Source organism: Equus przewalskii, chromosome 14 (assembly GCF_037783145.1).
Source record: "Equus przewalskii isolate Varuska chromosome 14, EquPr2, whole genome shotgun sequence".
NCBI lineage: Eukaryota > Metazoa > Chordata > Mammalia > Perissodactyla > Equidae > Equus > Equus przewalskii.
In genome coordinates, this window is record NC_091844.1 from 10,475,895 (window position 1) to 10,490,969 (window position 15,075).

Sequence of the window (15,075 nt, forward strand, 5' to 3'; positions counted from 1 at the left end):
CAGCACTTCCCACCAAGGAATGTTTTATTAAAATGTGCAGAGGTGACTGGACACTTTGAAGGTAACGTCATGGTTTCTCCAATGTTAGTAGATGTATCATGGCAGCCTCAAACTCCTTCCCTCAGACTCACATACTCTGTCAGACCCAATGGATGGTCTCCTGGGGCTCCGTCAGCCTCTGGGCCCTGGCCTGATGCTGGACAGGGCTGCTTGGCAGGCAGAGCCATTTCAGTGGGAGACTGTGTCCTTTGGGTTCCCCAGCTTCTTCCCTTGAGCCTCTCTGGGGACCACTCAGGACTCTCCCCTTCCCTGGGTCAACACCTGCAAGAGGCGGGGGCCATGTCGGTCTCACCATCACCCCTAGCCCTCAAAAGTGCCTGCCCAAGTTGGGTGTGCAGTCAGCGTGAGTATATAGGCGGGTATTTCTGCTCTGCTACTTTGGGGCAGTTAATAAACTTGCGTAATATAATATAGGTTTCTCAGTTCCAAAATGGGAATACTAAAAGTTCGTGGGGATTAAGTGAGATAATTCAGATGATGTGCTACGTGCTTGATAAGTAATTGTACTTGTTGAGGTGAACACCAAATTCAAACAATAGAAAGTTCCTGCACTTGTACTTTCTAGCTCATTGGCAACAGTAGGGATGGTACCCGAGTGATAGTTGGTGACTCTTAACCAGCCCTCACCATTTTCACTCTCCTTGCTCCTTGTATTTTCCTTCTCCACTGCCTCTTCCTTCAGTGCTCTGGGAGCTGTCCTTCCCCCCATAGTATCATCGAGCAGCGGGACAGTATGGGATCATGGATTTTGCTAGGGATGGCGTTGAATCTGTAGGTTGCTTTGGGTAGTATGGACATTCTAACAGTAAGCCTTTCAATCTATGAACATGAGAAGTCTTCTCATTTCTTTGTATCCTCTTTAATTTCTTTCAGCAGCATTTTCTAGTTTTCAGTGTACAAGTCTTTTGTCTCCTTGGTTAAGTTTATTCGTAAGTATTTTATTCCTTTTTATGCTATTGTAAATGGAATTGTTTTCTTAATTTCCTTTTTGGATTGTTCATTGTTAGTGTATAGAAACAAAACTGATTTTTGTGTGTTCATTTATTTATGAAAATTTATTAAAACTGATTTGTTCTAATAGTTTTGGGGAGATCTTTAGGATTTTCCACATATAAGATCATGTCGTCTGCAAATAGAGATAATTTTACTTCTTCATTTTCAATTTTGATGCCTTTTATTTCTTTTTCTTGCCTAATTGCTCTGGCTAGAACTCTCAATACTGTGTTAAATGTGGTGAGAGTGGGCATCCTTGTCTCCTTGTCTTGTTCCTGATTTTAGAGGAAAAGCTTTCAGTTTTTCACCAATGAGCATGTTGTTACCTATGGGTTTTTCACATATGGCCTTTATCATGTTGAGGTAATTTCCTTCTATTCCTAGTTTTTTGAGTGTTTTTGTCATGAAAGTTTGTTTAATTTTGTCAAATGCTCTTTGTGCATCAACTGAGATGATTATGTGGGTTTTTTCCTTAATTCTGTTGATCAGACATTTTTATGAAGCCAAATTATATGAAAATTGAGAAGCGAAGCTGGTGAAGTCTTGTTCACCTTTTAAGGAGTTGGCTGGTAGGGAGATGGGCATTTTGACATTCGGATTGGAGGAGACCTAAATATTAGACCCAACTCTGGCACAGACCCGTGACTCCTTTCCTCTGTTAAATATTTTCTTTGTATTTTCCCCATCATTTCCCATTATGTGTGGTGTACAAATGGTAGATGTTAATGGGTTAATTAATTATTTGAGCCCCCTTCTTAAGTGTGAGGATTCATAGTAACTGCCAGTAAGAAATAGCTTTCTAAATAAATGGTGAGTTAGTATGTGTAGGGTACGGTGTGCTGTGTAAAAGTCAGCTGTGGAAGGAAGGGACACAGATAGCTCAATATCCTGTAACAGAATATCGACTGGTAATCACTTATTTGATTTCCATGGAAAGTCAGAGATTTTTTTATTTAGGAAGAAGCCAAACCTGTACAGATGAAATGATAATAGTATTTGGGATGATTTACTTTGGAATAACCTAGTGGGAGAGAAGTAGGAGTAAAGATGAAACAAGAGTAGCCATATGTTAAGTTCATTATGTAATCTCTGTATTTTTGTTTCTGTTTGAAATTTTTCATAATAAAAGTTCAAAACAGAAATTCAGTGAAAATAAATGATGGTGCAGCTTTATATTGAAATATTATATAGCTATTACAATAATACTTATGAAGAATTTTAAGGATGTGATGTAAGTAAGAAAATCAGGAGGGTAGTCTTCCTGATATGGTGTGTGTGTACGTGTACACACAAATATTTGCACAGAAAAATGTTGGAAGGAAATACCTTAAAACATTAACTGTGGTTATCCTTGGTTGGTGGGGTTGTGGGTGATTTTCATTCTCTATATCTTCCAAACTTCCTACAGTGAGCAAGAGAAAAACAATTTCTGAAAAACTGTTTTGAAAGAAAGGAACCAAATCTGCATTGTGTCGATTAGGGAAGCATTTGTTTCCATTGTCCGTTTTCCATTAAATTGCTATGGTCAGTGGTTATATAAATGCCCATGGTGTTACTAATCTTGAGGTGTGGACATGTTTTTGGCCCGAACTGTCCTGTACTCTGTCCTGTCTTTGCCGGGCGAGGTCCTGAGCAAAAAGCAGTCACCACCACCATCTCGTTCATTGTTAACTTCTGTTAAACGTGTTCTTTTAACATGAATTTCCATGTAATTTTAGTGAGCTGGACATGATTTCCACGAGGGTGATGGACATTAAGCTTCGGGAGACTGCTGAAGGCCTTGGGGAGGACAGCACAGGTAAGGCCCTCGCTTCCCCTCTGGGAAGAGCCCTTGCTGGGTCGTGGGGCAGGGAGAGGGGCTGATGGGGCCAGGTCTTTGGGGTTCTCTGTATGGAGAGGTGGGATTCAGTTCCCAGATGCTCAGACACCCGCAGGCCACTCACACGGTGCCTGGGGAGCACATCAGGATTGTTTGAGGCCTCGGAGGCAGTGCTCCTTGGCTTCTTTATCAAACACCGGGGTTTTTAAAGTCATTTTCCTCATTCCTGGAGGTAAACATGTCCCCATGTTTGACTTGAAAGCAAAGGAAGAGAGATGCAATGGAATCATTTATCATGCAAGAACATCCAAAGGCATCAGTAGGAGGTTGGACATCCAGGAGAAATAGCTCAAGAGAGAGCCTTTAAGCTCACTCTTTTATGACTTTTATTTTCCTTCAAGGAGACCTTTATTGTATTCTCTACTGAGCTAAATTCCAGGCCCGGGAATCATCATCCCGTAACACAGTCCAAGAGTTACCCAATTATGTGATTGGTTTACTGTTAGCCCTTTATTGCTATTTCTGTCTTGATAGAGTTGTAAAATAGACATTAAGAAACGTTGACCTTCCCACAGTGTACCTTTTCCCTAGATGAGCTGGTTCTGCACACTTATTTCTGTAACAAAGGTCTCCATCTCTCTCTCGTTTAAAGTCAAAATGCTGGTAGTGATTTTCTTTGTCACAGTTCATGGGGAACAGCTTCCAATGAGATTAGATTGTGGCTGCTAGCCATTAGCTTCAGATGCTAATTTCATTGAAGACTCTACTTCATATGTTATAGATAGATTTTTCTTATTATTCTCATTTAGAACTACTTGTCCTTTGTCACATTTCAATAGATTTCACATATTGTGGATAGATTTTTCTTAGTGTTCCATATTAGAACTACTTTTCCTCTGTCACATTTCAACAGATACCAAATAAACCAGATATAAGGTAAGGTTTTTAAAATTAATCCTAAGAGGAAATGGAATTTCAAACTTTCTCATGTTATGGGAAACGGAATTATTACTGATTTTAAACAAGAAAGTACTGTTTGAAGAAATATTTCGCTAGCCTGAAACAACCTCAATAAATGTTAGTTTGGGATACTTACAGAGGTCACCGTGAAGAATGATTTAAAAAAGAAACAGAGAAACTTAGCATTCTTTTTTTCAAATAATGGCTAGCTAAGTTATTCAGACCAACCCCTTCCCATTTAAAATTTAAAATTCTCTATAAGAACATTCTGAAAAAAATTATTTTAGAAAGTAAGAAATAATGAGACTAGAATTGAAAGAAAAATAGTAACCCAGAGAGATAAGTGAACATAGAAGTTACTTTTGCCCCCAGATCATTTACTAATCTTGGAAATCTTGCATTTTATTTTCATGTCTTCTCAGGGTGGGAGGTGAGGGAGAGAGTCAGATATCAAAGCACAGGCCCGCACAAGGTGGGCCATCCCTGCAACAGACCCTCCCTAAAATAAGCTGGGAGCCCGAGAAGCAACACAGGCTAGGCAAGTGTGAACCAGAGGTAAATCAACTCGTGAAGATTTGCAGCTTGAGTTTGCATCACTTGAATAATTCAGAGAATCTCATCCCTTCAGTTTGGCTAATAGTCCTAAACTGGATGTGACCTCAGGTACCTTGCAGAAGCCAACCATCTTCTCCAAAGGAAGGTGGCTTCTATCTAGACTTCAAATTATTACAGAAAATAATGTTTTCAGTACTATGACAAACGTACCCAGGCATATAAGTTGGTGATAACCAGGCGTATTAGGCAACAGGGCACCATGAATGAGAACCAAGATGTTATGTGTTAAATTGTGTCCTTCCAAAATTCATGTGTTTAGGTCCTAACCCCCGGTATCTTGGAATATGACTTTATTTGGAAATTGGGTCATTGCAGATATAATTAGTTAAGAGGAGATAATAGTAAAGTATTGTGGGCCTCTGGTCTAATGTGACTGATGTCCTTATAAAAAGGGGAAATTTGGGCACAGACACACATACAGGAAGAACAACCATATGAAGATGAAGTCAGAGATCAGGATGATGGTGTCTACAAGCCAAGGAAAGCCAAAAATTGCCGGCAAACCACCGAAAGTTAGGGGAGAGGCAGGGAATAGATCTCTCCATCACAGCCCTTTGAAGGCACTAACCATCCCAACGGCATCTTGATCTCGGACGGCTGGCCTCCAGAGCTGAGGCAGTACAATTCTGTGGTGTAAGCCACCCAGTCTGTGGTACTTTGTTACAACAACCCAGCAAACTGTTGCACAGCAGAAACAAGAGAAACAGAGACACAAAGGCCTCAAATACGTGCTATATGACAACCATGTACACTGTGTTTGACAGTGATAAAAGAAAAATTTGAAAATATCTGGAAGGAACAGGGAACTCTAAGAGGTGGCATAGCACCCAGCCAGTGCTATGAGGCAAGAGAAAGAAAGAAAAGGGATATAGATGGAAGGAAGAAATAAAATACCTCTTTTGCAGATGACATGACTATAAAAAATATCCAAAAAGGACCTAGAACTCTTAAGCAAGTTTAGCAGGATTGCAAGATACAAGGTCAATATACAAAAATCAATTGTATTTCTGTATAAATGGCAATGAACAATTGAAAAAGTGAAATTTTTAAAAGTATCATTTACAATAGCACCAATAAAAAGAAATACTTAGGTATCTATCTAACAAAATATATGCAGGATCTATATACTGAAAAATATTAATAATTGTTTAAAGAAATCAACAAGGACCTAAATACATGGAGTGATATACTGTGTGTTATGGACCGAATGCTTGTATTCTCCCACAAAATTCATGTTAAAATCCTAACCCCACCCCCCACCATGTGATGGTATTTGGAGGTGGGGCCTTTGGGAGGTGATTAGGTCATGAGGGTGGAGCCCTCCTGAATGGAACTAGTGCCCTTAGAAGAAGAGGCCAGAGAGCTACTTGCTCTCTTTCTGCCATATGAGGACACGATGAGAAGTCGCCAATCTACAGCCTGTGAGAGAACCCTCAACAGACTCTACTGGGCTGGTACCCTGGTCTCAAACTTCCAGTCTCTGGAACAGTGAGAAATAAATTTCTGTTATTTCTAAGCCACCCAGTCTGTGGAGCTTTATTATAGCCGCCCAAGTGGACCGCGTTTATGGATTGGAAGACTCTGTTGCTGTCAGTTCTCCCAAACTGAACTGTGGAATGGTGTGTTAGTATGTGTGGGGTAGAGTGCACTGTTTATAAGTCAGCTAGGACAGGCAGGGATGCAGTTAGTCCAATATTCTGTAGCAAGAATGTTGACCAATGATGTTTATTTGATTTCCATGGAATGTCAGAGATTTTTTATTTAGGAAGAAGCCAAATCCCTATGCATGACATGATGATAGATAAATATCTGGGATGACTTGCTTTGACATAATCTAGTGGGAGAAGGAGAAGGAGTAAAGATGAAACAATCAAAATCCCAGGAGAATATTTTCCCAGTATTTACAAGACGATTCTAAACTTTACGTGAAAAAGCAAAAGAGCTAGCATAGTGGAAACAATTTTGAAAAATAACAAAGTTGGAGGACTCACATTACCTGATTTCAAGACTTACTGTAAAGCTACAATAATCAAGCCAGCATGGGATTGACAAAAGGACAGATGCATAGAGGTAGATAGAATAGAATAGAGTCCAAAAATAGACCCACACAAATATGGTCAATGGATTTTTGACAAAGATGCAATGGTAATTCAGTGGAGAGAGGGTTGTCTTTTTAACAAATGGTGCTAGCACAATTGGACATTCATATGTAAAAAAATGAACTTTGACCTGTACCTCACAGATTATACAAAAATTAATTTAAAATATATCATAGCATAAATGTAACACTATAAAACCTTCAAAAGAAAACATAGGGGCCGGCCCCATGGCCGAGTGGTTAAGTTCATGTGCTCTGCTTTGGCAGCTCGGGGTTTCGCTGGTTCGGATCCTGGGTGCGGACATGGCAGTGCTCATCAGGCCATGTTGAGGTGGCATCTCACATGCCACAACTAAAATATACAACTATGAACTAGTGGGATTTGGGGAGAAAAAGCAATTAAAAAAAAAGATTGGCAACAGTTGTTAGCTCAGGTGCCAATCTTTAAAAAGAAAAAAAAAGAAAACATAGAAAATATTTATCATCTAGGATTAGGTAACAGTTCTTAGATATGACACCTCAATCCCTAAAAGAAAAAATTGATAAATTGGACATCATTAAAATTTAAAACTGTTACTCTGTGAAAGACACTGTTAAGAAAATAAAAAGACAAGTCACAAACTGAGAAAATATTTGCAAATCAAATTTGACAAGGGGCTTCTATTTAGAACTCCAGAGATTAAACAATAAGAAAACAAAAAACCCAGTTAAAAAAATAGGCAAAAGATTTTTAAAGATGCTTTACCTAAGAAGGTAAACAGTTGGCAAATAAGCACATGAAAAGTGCTCGACATCTATATTAGTTACTACAAATTAAAACTATGAGATACGCCTATTAGAATGCAAAACAAAATCAGAACACACCTGACAATGACAAAGCCCCTGGGGATGCAGAGCTGCTGGAACTCTCATCTGTTGTTGATGGGAATGCAAAATGGTACAGCCACTGTGGAAAAGATTTTAACAGTTTCTTATAACATTAAACACACACTTAGGCTGTGACCCAGCAATTCTGCTCCTAGGTATTTACCTAAGAGAAATGAAAGCTTGTTTACAGGACAACCTATAGCAACTGTATTCATAATTGCCAAATACTGGAAAGGACTCAAATGTCCTTCAACTGGTCAATGGTTAAACAAAGTGCTATATCCATACAATGGAATAGTACCCAGCAGTGATAAGGAATTTATTGATTGACGTCACAGTGTGGATGAATCACTGATGCATTGTGATTCAGCATCATTACGATCCAGCACAATGAATCCTAAATCAAAGAAGAAGCCAGAATCAAAAGGATACAAACTGTATGAATCAATCTATGTGACATTCCAGAAAAGGCATAACTGTAGGAACAGAGACGATACCAATGGTGGCCAGGGGTTAAAGATAGGGGAAAGGTTTCTAGAAAAGGGCAGCATGAGGGCTGATGGTACAGTTCTGTGTCTTGATTTTGGTGGTGATTATGCAACTCTGTGTACGCCAAAAAGAGTGAATTTTACTGTATGTAGTTTTTAAAATAATTTTTAAATGACATACTAGATTTGAAAAACAATCAAATGGGTTTTCTAGAAATAAGTAAAACTATTATAATTAAAAATTCAGTGGGTGATTTTAACAGCCGATTATATCAGCTCAAGATAGATCACAACAAAGTATACAGAATGTAGCATAGAATGGTAAAAAGGTGGAAAAGACAGACGAGAGGACAAGAGGCATAGAGATAAGCGAAAGAGTATAATATATATCAGAGCACAGTCTCAGCAGAGAGAGAAGCTGAGGATTTTCTGGAATTGATAAAAAAAAAAAAAGGTGACCCAGGGGCCAGCCCTTTGGCCTAGTGGTTAAGTTCTCACATTCTGCTTCAGTCACCCCAGGTTCATGGGTTCAGATCCCAGGCGCAGACCTACATACCACTCATCAAGCCATGCTGTGGCAGCATCCCACATACAAAATAGAGGAAGATGGGTACAGATGTTAGGTCAGTGACAATCTTCCTCACCAAAAAAAAAAAAAAAAAAAAGAGGACACAATCCACAGATATAAGAAGCCCAGTGAATCCCAAGAAGGATAAATAAAATAAAATCCATACAGAGTGAAAATATAGAAAGTCAAAGACAAAGTGAAAAATCTTAAAATTAGTCTGAGGAAAAAAAGATTACCTTCAAAGGAGCAAAAAAGTGATGACTGACTTCTCAACCACAGAGGAGAAGCCACAAACCTGAAATAACATCTTCAATGTTATTGAAAGAATAACTTAGAAAACACAACTGCCAATCTACAACATTATACCTAGGAAAAATGTATTTCAGGAATGAAGGAGAAATAAAGGCATTTTCAGACAAACAAAAACTGAATTTGTCACCAGTAGACCTTAATATTCTAAAGGAATCTGCCTTCAGGCAGAAGGAAAATTGTCCTGGGTGAAAGTCTGGAACACAAGGAAGAATGATGAGCAAAGAAAATGAGAAACAAGCAAATACACCTGGATGATCATGGAATAATACCTTTTGGGTTTTTTCAAGATTGGAATGAAAAAATAGAGCATAATAGGATTGAAGTATTCTAAGTTCCTTGTTTTGTCCCATAATAGTAGTATAATTTCTAGGGTAACCACTGAAAGATCAGAGATTAAAGGTAAAGCTTACAAACTAGAAGTGAGAAGAAATGGAATAATTTTTAAAAGTCTCTTAATCCGGGGGCCAGCCCCGTGGCCGAGTGGTTAAGTTCGTGCGTTCCGCTTTGGCGGCCCAGGGTTTCATCGGTTTGGATCCTGGGCACGGACGTGTTGAGGCGGTGTCCCACATGCCACAACTAAAAGGACCCACAACTGAAATGTGCAACTATGTACGGGGGGATTTAGGGAGAAAAAGCAGGGGGAGAAAAAAAGAAGATTGGCAACAATTGTTAGCTCAGGTGCCAATCTTTAAAAAAAAAAAAGTCAGTTAATCCAAAAGACAGCAAGGAAGGAGATTAAGAAAAAACACGTAAGTTGGTGTACAGAGTTCATTGACCACCCCCCCCCCCCAAGGACACTGGGCCTGGGCTCCACACAAAGGAATGTGTCTGGGCTCAGGTCCAAAGATGGCCACTTCGGCCTTGACTCTAAGGCACAAGTTACAAAAAATATGTCCTGCATCTTGTTCCTTGTCTGGGCTGGCCACCTCGATGGGCACCTGACAGGACTTGAGAAACATCCCATCCATGGGAACAAAAAAGATAAAAACACCCCATCCGTGGGAACAAGAAGAAATAACTCAAAATATCCAAATGTCTGAAATCCTGAGTCAGAACCCAGAGAAACCTTAGGATAAAAGGGAGTCACAGGCATAGAATAATTGGAAGTCTCACTGAGGAAAGGACGCTTGGCCACAGACCCGGACAATCAGCACTCCTACCTGCCGTACAAACTGTTGGGACTTCCTCAGCTGATCGTGGTGTGGATGTTCTAAGTACCGATTTGCTGTTCCCCTTTATCCCTGCTCCTTGTTCTGTCTCCCTTTATCAATAAACTTTGATTGCTTAAACAACCAAATAGCCTTGGCAGTACCTGTCATTTCTTGCCCTTTGCTGCTGTGGGCAACAGATGGCCAACCTGTTTTTTAATAAAAACATATCAGTAATTACAGTAAATGTAAGTGGTCAAATTACGTTAATTGTTCCAGCCAGAAGTTAAAGATCATCAATTGGATTTTTAAAACTCTAAATCTCTTAAATGTAAGAGTTAGGAAAAGTTGAAGGTAAAAAAAGATAGAAAACACATACGTTGCAAACACTGGACAAAAGGAAGCTGGCAAAGCTGTATTAATAACAGTCAAAATAAAATTTAAGGCGGAAAGTGTTACTAAAAATAAAGCGGGCCATTTCACAAAAGGTTCAATTTCCCAGCAAGATAGTAATTTTACCTTTCTATGCACCAACATAATGTCAAAAGCTATAGAGTGGAAATTGTCAGTTAAATAAAGTCTGCAATCAGAGTAGGTTATTTTTAATACATCTCTATCAGTAATTGATAGAATAAGTGTATTAGAAAATTAAAGAGAAAGAATTTGGACAACACAATTAAAAAGGAAAAGGCCTGGTCCTTCTTAACATATGTAGCACATTGAAGAAAACACATTATTTTTAAGCACACTAGGAACATTTGCAAATTTATGGTGAGCCATAAAGCAAGTCTCAACAAATTTGAAAGGATTCATATCATACAGAGTATATTCTCTGACCACAATGCACTGAAGCTAGAAATGAATAGCAGAGAGATAGTAAGAAAAGCCTCAAGGGCTTGGAAATTAAGACATACTTTCTTAAATAATCTATAGGTCTAAGAAGATAGCATAATGGAAATTAGAAAATATTTTAGATCAAAGAATAATGAAAATGTTAGACATCAAAACATGTAGACACAACTAAAACAGATTTAGAAAGAAATGTATTGCCTAGAATGGGTATATTGTAAAAACAAAAAGGCTAAAAATTAATAAGCCAGTATTCATCTCAAGAAGTTTAAAAAGATAGCAAAGTAAACCTGAAGAAAGTAGGAGGAAGGAAAGAATAAAGATAAGAACAGAAATTAAGACAATAAAAAAGAAAAGTTCGGTAGAGACCGTTAGCCAGCCAGCCCTGGGCCTCTGGCGGCGAAGATTCGGGGCTCTCACCACCGTGGCCCAGGTTCGTTTCCCGGTCAGGGAACCACAGCATCCGTCTGTGGGTTGTCACTCTGTGGCAGCTGTGTGTTCCTGTGATGCTGAAAGCTGTGCCACTGGTATTTCAAATCCCAGCAGGGTCACCCATGGTGGACAGTTTTCAGTGAGCCTCCAGACTAAAAATAGACCAGGAGGAAGAAAGATCTGGCCGGTCACTTCCAAAAAAATTGGCCATGAAAACCCCTGTGAATAGCAGTGGAGCATTGTGTGATAGAGCGCTGACAGGTGAGAGGATAGCACGAAAGGGCCGGGCAGGGTTCTGTGCTGCTGTCCACAGGGTGCCTTTCCAAATAAGAAACTCTCTTTTCGAACCATCAGTTAACAACGTAAACATCTCCTGATTATAAGGGTAAGGAAACTTGACTGTAGAACTAATTTCCCTTTGGGGAGGGATTTGCTCCACCTGAGGTAATGTAGGAGCTCCAACGAGAGTAATCCCAAGTAATTCTCCACATTAAGGCAACATCATGTAAACTTCCCAGGGGGCATCCATGTAAACAAAATCTAAAGATCTGGATTTTTTTAAAGGAACGCAGATTACAAAATCATTTACTTAGGGCCAGCCCGGTGGCGCAGCGGTTAAGCTTGCATATTATGCTTTGGCGGCCCAGGGTTCGCCAGTTCGGATCCCGGGTGCGGACATGGCACTGCTCATCAAGCCATGCTGTGGTAGGCGTCCCACATATAAAGTAGAGGAAGGTGGGCACGGATGTTAGCTCAGGGCCAGTCTTCCTCAGCAAAAAGAGGAGGACTGGCAGCAGTTAGCTCAGGGCTAATCTTCCTCAAAAAAAAAAATCATTTACTTATAAAACTAATAAATTGTTTCAACAAATTCTCAGGACATATTAGACAGCATCCTGGTAAGCTCTGATGTTGCATCCTTCTATTGTTAGTTCTCATAAATATTTGGAAGGAAAGAAACAGATTGCTGAGCTGCTAGTGTGAAATCACGGGACCTGGATAGGGTAGAATTTGTGGATGAGAATGAAGGAGACATCAGAGATCACAGAATGTTTTTTGTTTTTTTTCTTTCTCCCTAAAGCCCCCCAGTACATAGCTGTACATCATGGCGTTCGGCGCTCCCGAGCTCCTCTTGCCCCGGAGGCTGGGCCTCCTCTGATTGTCCTTGGTGCTCATGTCCATGCTAAATGGAGCACTGGAAGCTTATTTTGAAAAATAATTTGGGTTATACCTGGCCTTTACCTCCTCAGGACTTTTTGCTTTTGACTAGATATATTTTAGAGACTAAAACTTGATTTTATTTATACACTGGGATGTTACTCAGCAATTTAAGAAAGAAGAACGCATACTAAGACATGCATCATCACAAAAATCTCCAAAGCAGCATGTGAAGTGACAGAAGCCAGACACCAGAGTGTGTACTGTCTGATTCCATTCATACAGCGTATGAATGAATTCAAGAATGGGCAAAACAAATGTATAATAGAAATAAGGGGCCAGCCCCCGTGGCCTAGTGGTTAAGTTTGGCACACTCTGCTTCAGTGACCTGAGCTCAGTTCCCGGGCGCAGACCTACACTACTCATCTGTCAGTGGCCATGCTGTCATGGTGGCTCACATACAAAAAGAGAAAGATTGGCAACAAATGTTAGCTCAGGGTCATATCTTCCTCAGCAAAAAAAGAAGAAAAAAAGTGGTTGCATCAAAACCAGTAAATTATTTAGGAATAAATTTAACCAAAGGGGTAAAAGACCTGTTAAAAAAAAACAATCTCAAGTGAGAGGAGAGTTGCTTGTGGTTTGATTCTGTGATCATGCGCCAAAGCTTTCTTGGCTCTTTTATTAGATGCTCAAAATAAACAGAAATCAAGATTGGTTTTCAGTTGTGCAGAAGTGGAACACTGCACTTCATGTACTTTTGTGTGGTAAAAGGACTTGGGGAGTGAATAATTGGTGCATGGACAGAAATCTCGCTTTCTCTCCTTCTCATGCACATCTCACACTTGGTAAGAGCTCACGTGCATTCTTTCTGCCTAGGAAAGAAAAAATCCAAATTCAAAACTTTTAAGAAGTTCTTTGGGAAGAAGAAGAGAAAGGAATCGCCTTCGTCCACAGGAAGTAGCTCCTGGAAACAGAGTCAGGCGAAGAGTGAGGTCATTGCCCTTGAGTCGGGGCCCGTGGGCTATGACTCAGAGGATGAGCTCGAGTAAGTTGCCTTTTCCATCCTTCAGGCTGGTGCGCCCCAGTAAGCGGGAGGGGGCACAGGGGAACCCCAATACTCTGTCTTGTTGTCTTGGTGACTCGCTGGATTTCTGAGCCTACTTTCCTCCTAGGTAATTCCGTTGGAAGTTCTTGCACAGAAGTTGTGTTTTTTGTCCTTTCATACGTTGGGATGGAGACGGTTGGGCGGGGGGGTCGACTTTTTCAGATACGTGCTGTGTCCCAGGTGCTGGATGTATGACAAGTTTACGATAACTGTGGGAGAGGAGGTGAGACAGACCATTTTATACATGAGCAAACCAAGCTTTAGAGAAACTGTGGAGAACTTGCCCAATGTCCTGTGGCCAAAAGTGGCCAGATTAGGATGTAAGCCCTCACTTAATTTGACATAAAACTCTTTTGAGGACCTGGATACTATACTGGAAAGATACATGTCTCTAAACCTGAACTTTGAGTAACTGAATGTGACAGTTTTCCATTAGACAGAGGGGGGTGGGGTGGAAGGCTTCCTGCTGTTCAGTCTTAGAAAAATCATCCAAAAATATTGTTAGGAAGAACAGACCCAATAGGGATGAAAATTTGGGGATGTCTAGTGAAGAAATCCTTATGTTTGTAACTTGCACTCCATCAAAATATGGTTACAATCCATATGCTTCAGTTATCCCAGCAGTTATTTCTGTGATTAAAAGGGGAAAAAACGTATCTGTTGCCATGACAGCTCTTATATTTTCTTTTAAACAACATTGGCCCCTTGATTTGAGTATAAAGTTCTTACAAAGGCATAATGACCCTCCGGATCGAGGAGCAGACCACGCTGAGAGGGGGTCACGGGCTTCAGCATCCCAGTGATGGTGTCTGTCCCCTCCCTCCTTCTCACCGGTCTCCTCGCCTATTTTCAAAGGAGTAGAAATTACGCTGACCACTTGGTGGCGCCAAACGACTGGAGAGGAAAGATTCGAGGTTTTGCTGGGTTTTTTTTCAGGTGTTTTTTTTCTGGTGCTGGCAGGGAGCAGGATGTATGCACGTTGCACCTTATGAAGCACAGAAAGGAAGGACTGTACGTGCCTTTTTTAGGCAGTGTGCTTGACTCTTGGGGAACAAGACATTATCGTGATAATATTGCTAATTATTAAATGTCTTCACTGGGCTAGCCCCAGGGAAGCCATAACACTCCCCCTCATCTCTGACCAGAGCACACAGTGGCCCTCCAACTACAGAACAGGGGCGCAGCAGGGGGAATAAGCTGGGGAAAATGACCTGTCCGCTTGTCTGTCTCCTCTCTATCACCAGAGCACGTGGAAAGTGGGGACAGTGTTCTTTTCACCTTCATAGTCCCAGCACCTAGCAGGGGCCCAGTCCTCAGTTACTGGTCAAGGTTGCTGGAGTGATGCTAGGAAAGGAAGCTTAGGAGTGGGGTATGATGAGGCCCCAGAAGTGCAAATAATGTTTTTAGAGAGCAGCACAGAGGATGAAGCAAGATTTTTCTCTTTTTTTCCCAACTTCATTGAGATAAAATTGGCATATAACATTGTGGAAGTTTAAGGTGTACAATGTGTTGATTTAATACACATATATATTGCAAAATAATTACCACCATAGCGTTAGCTAACACCTGCATCATGTCAACTAATTACTCTTTCTTTTTTTGGTGG

The 15,075-nt window shown here is 40.4% G+C and overlaps 1 protein-coding gene across 12 annotated transcripts in view; it reads left to right on the forward strand.

Moving 5' to 3' along the window:
- Positions 1–15,075, forward strand: part of CRACDL (CRACD like) — a 136,079-nt gene that overhangs the window by 76,444 nt on the left and 44,560 nt on the right. For all 12 annotated transcript variants that reach the window (XM_070572058.1, XM_070572052.1, XM_070572057.1 and 9 more), the window contains exons 2-3: positions 2,772–2,851; positions 13,241–13,409. In XM_070572058.1, the coding sequence (XP_070428159.1) occupies positions 2,782–2,851; positions 13,241–13,409 (239 nt within the window). In that variant the 5' untranslated portion in view covers positions 2,772–2,781. The remainder of the gene's footprint in view (positions 1–2,771; positions 2,852–13,240; positions 13,410–15,075) is intronic.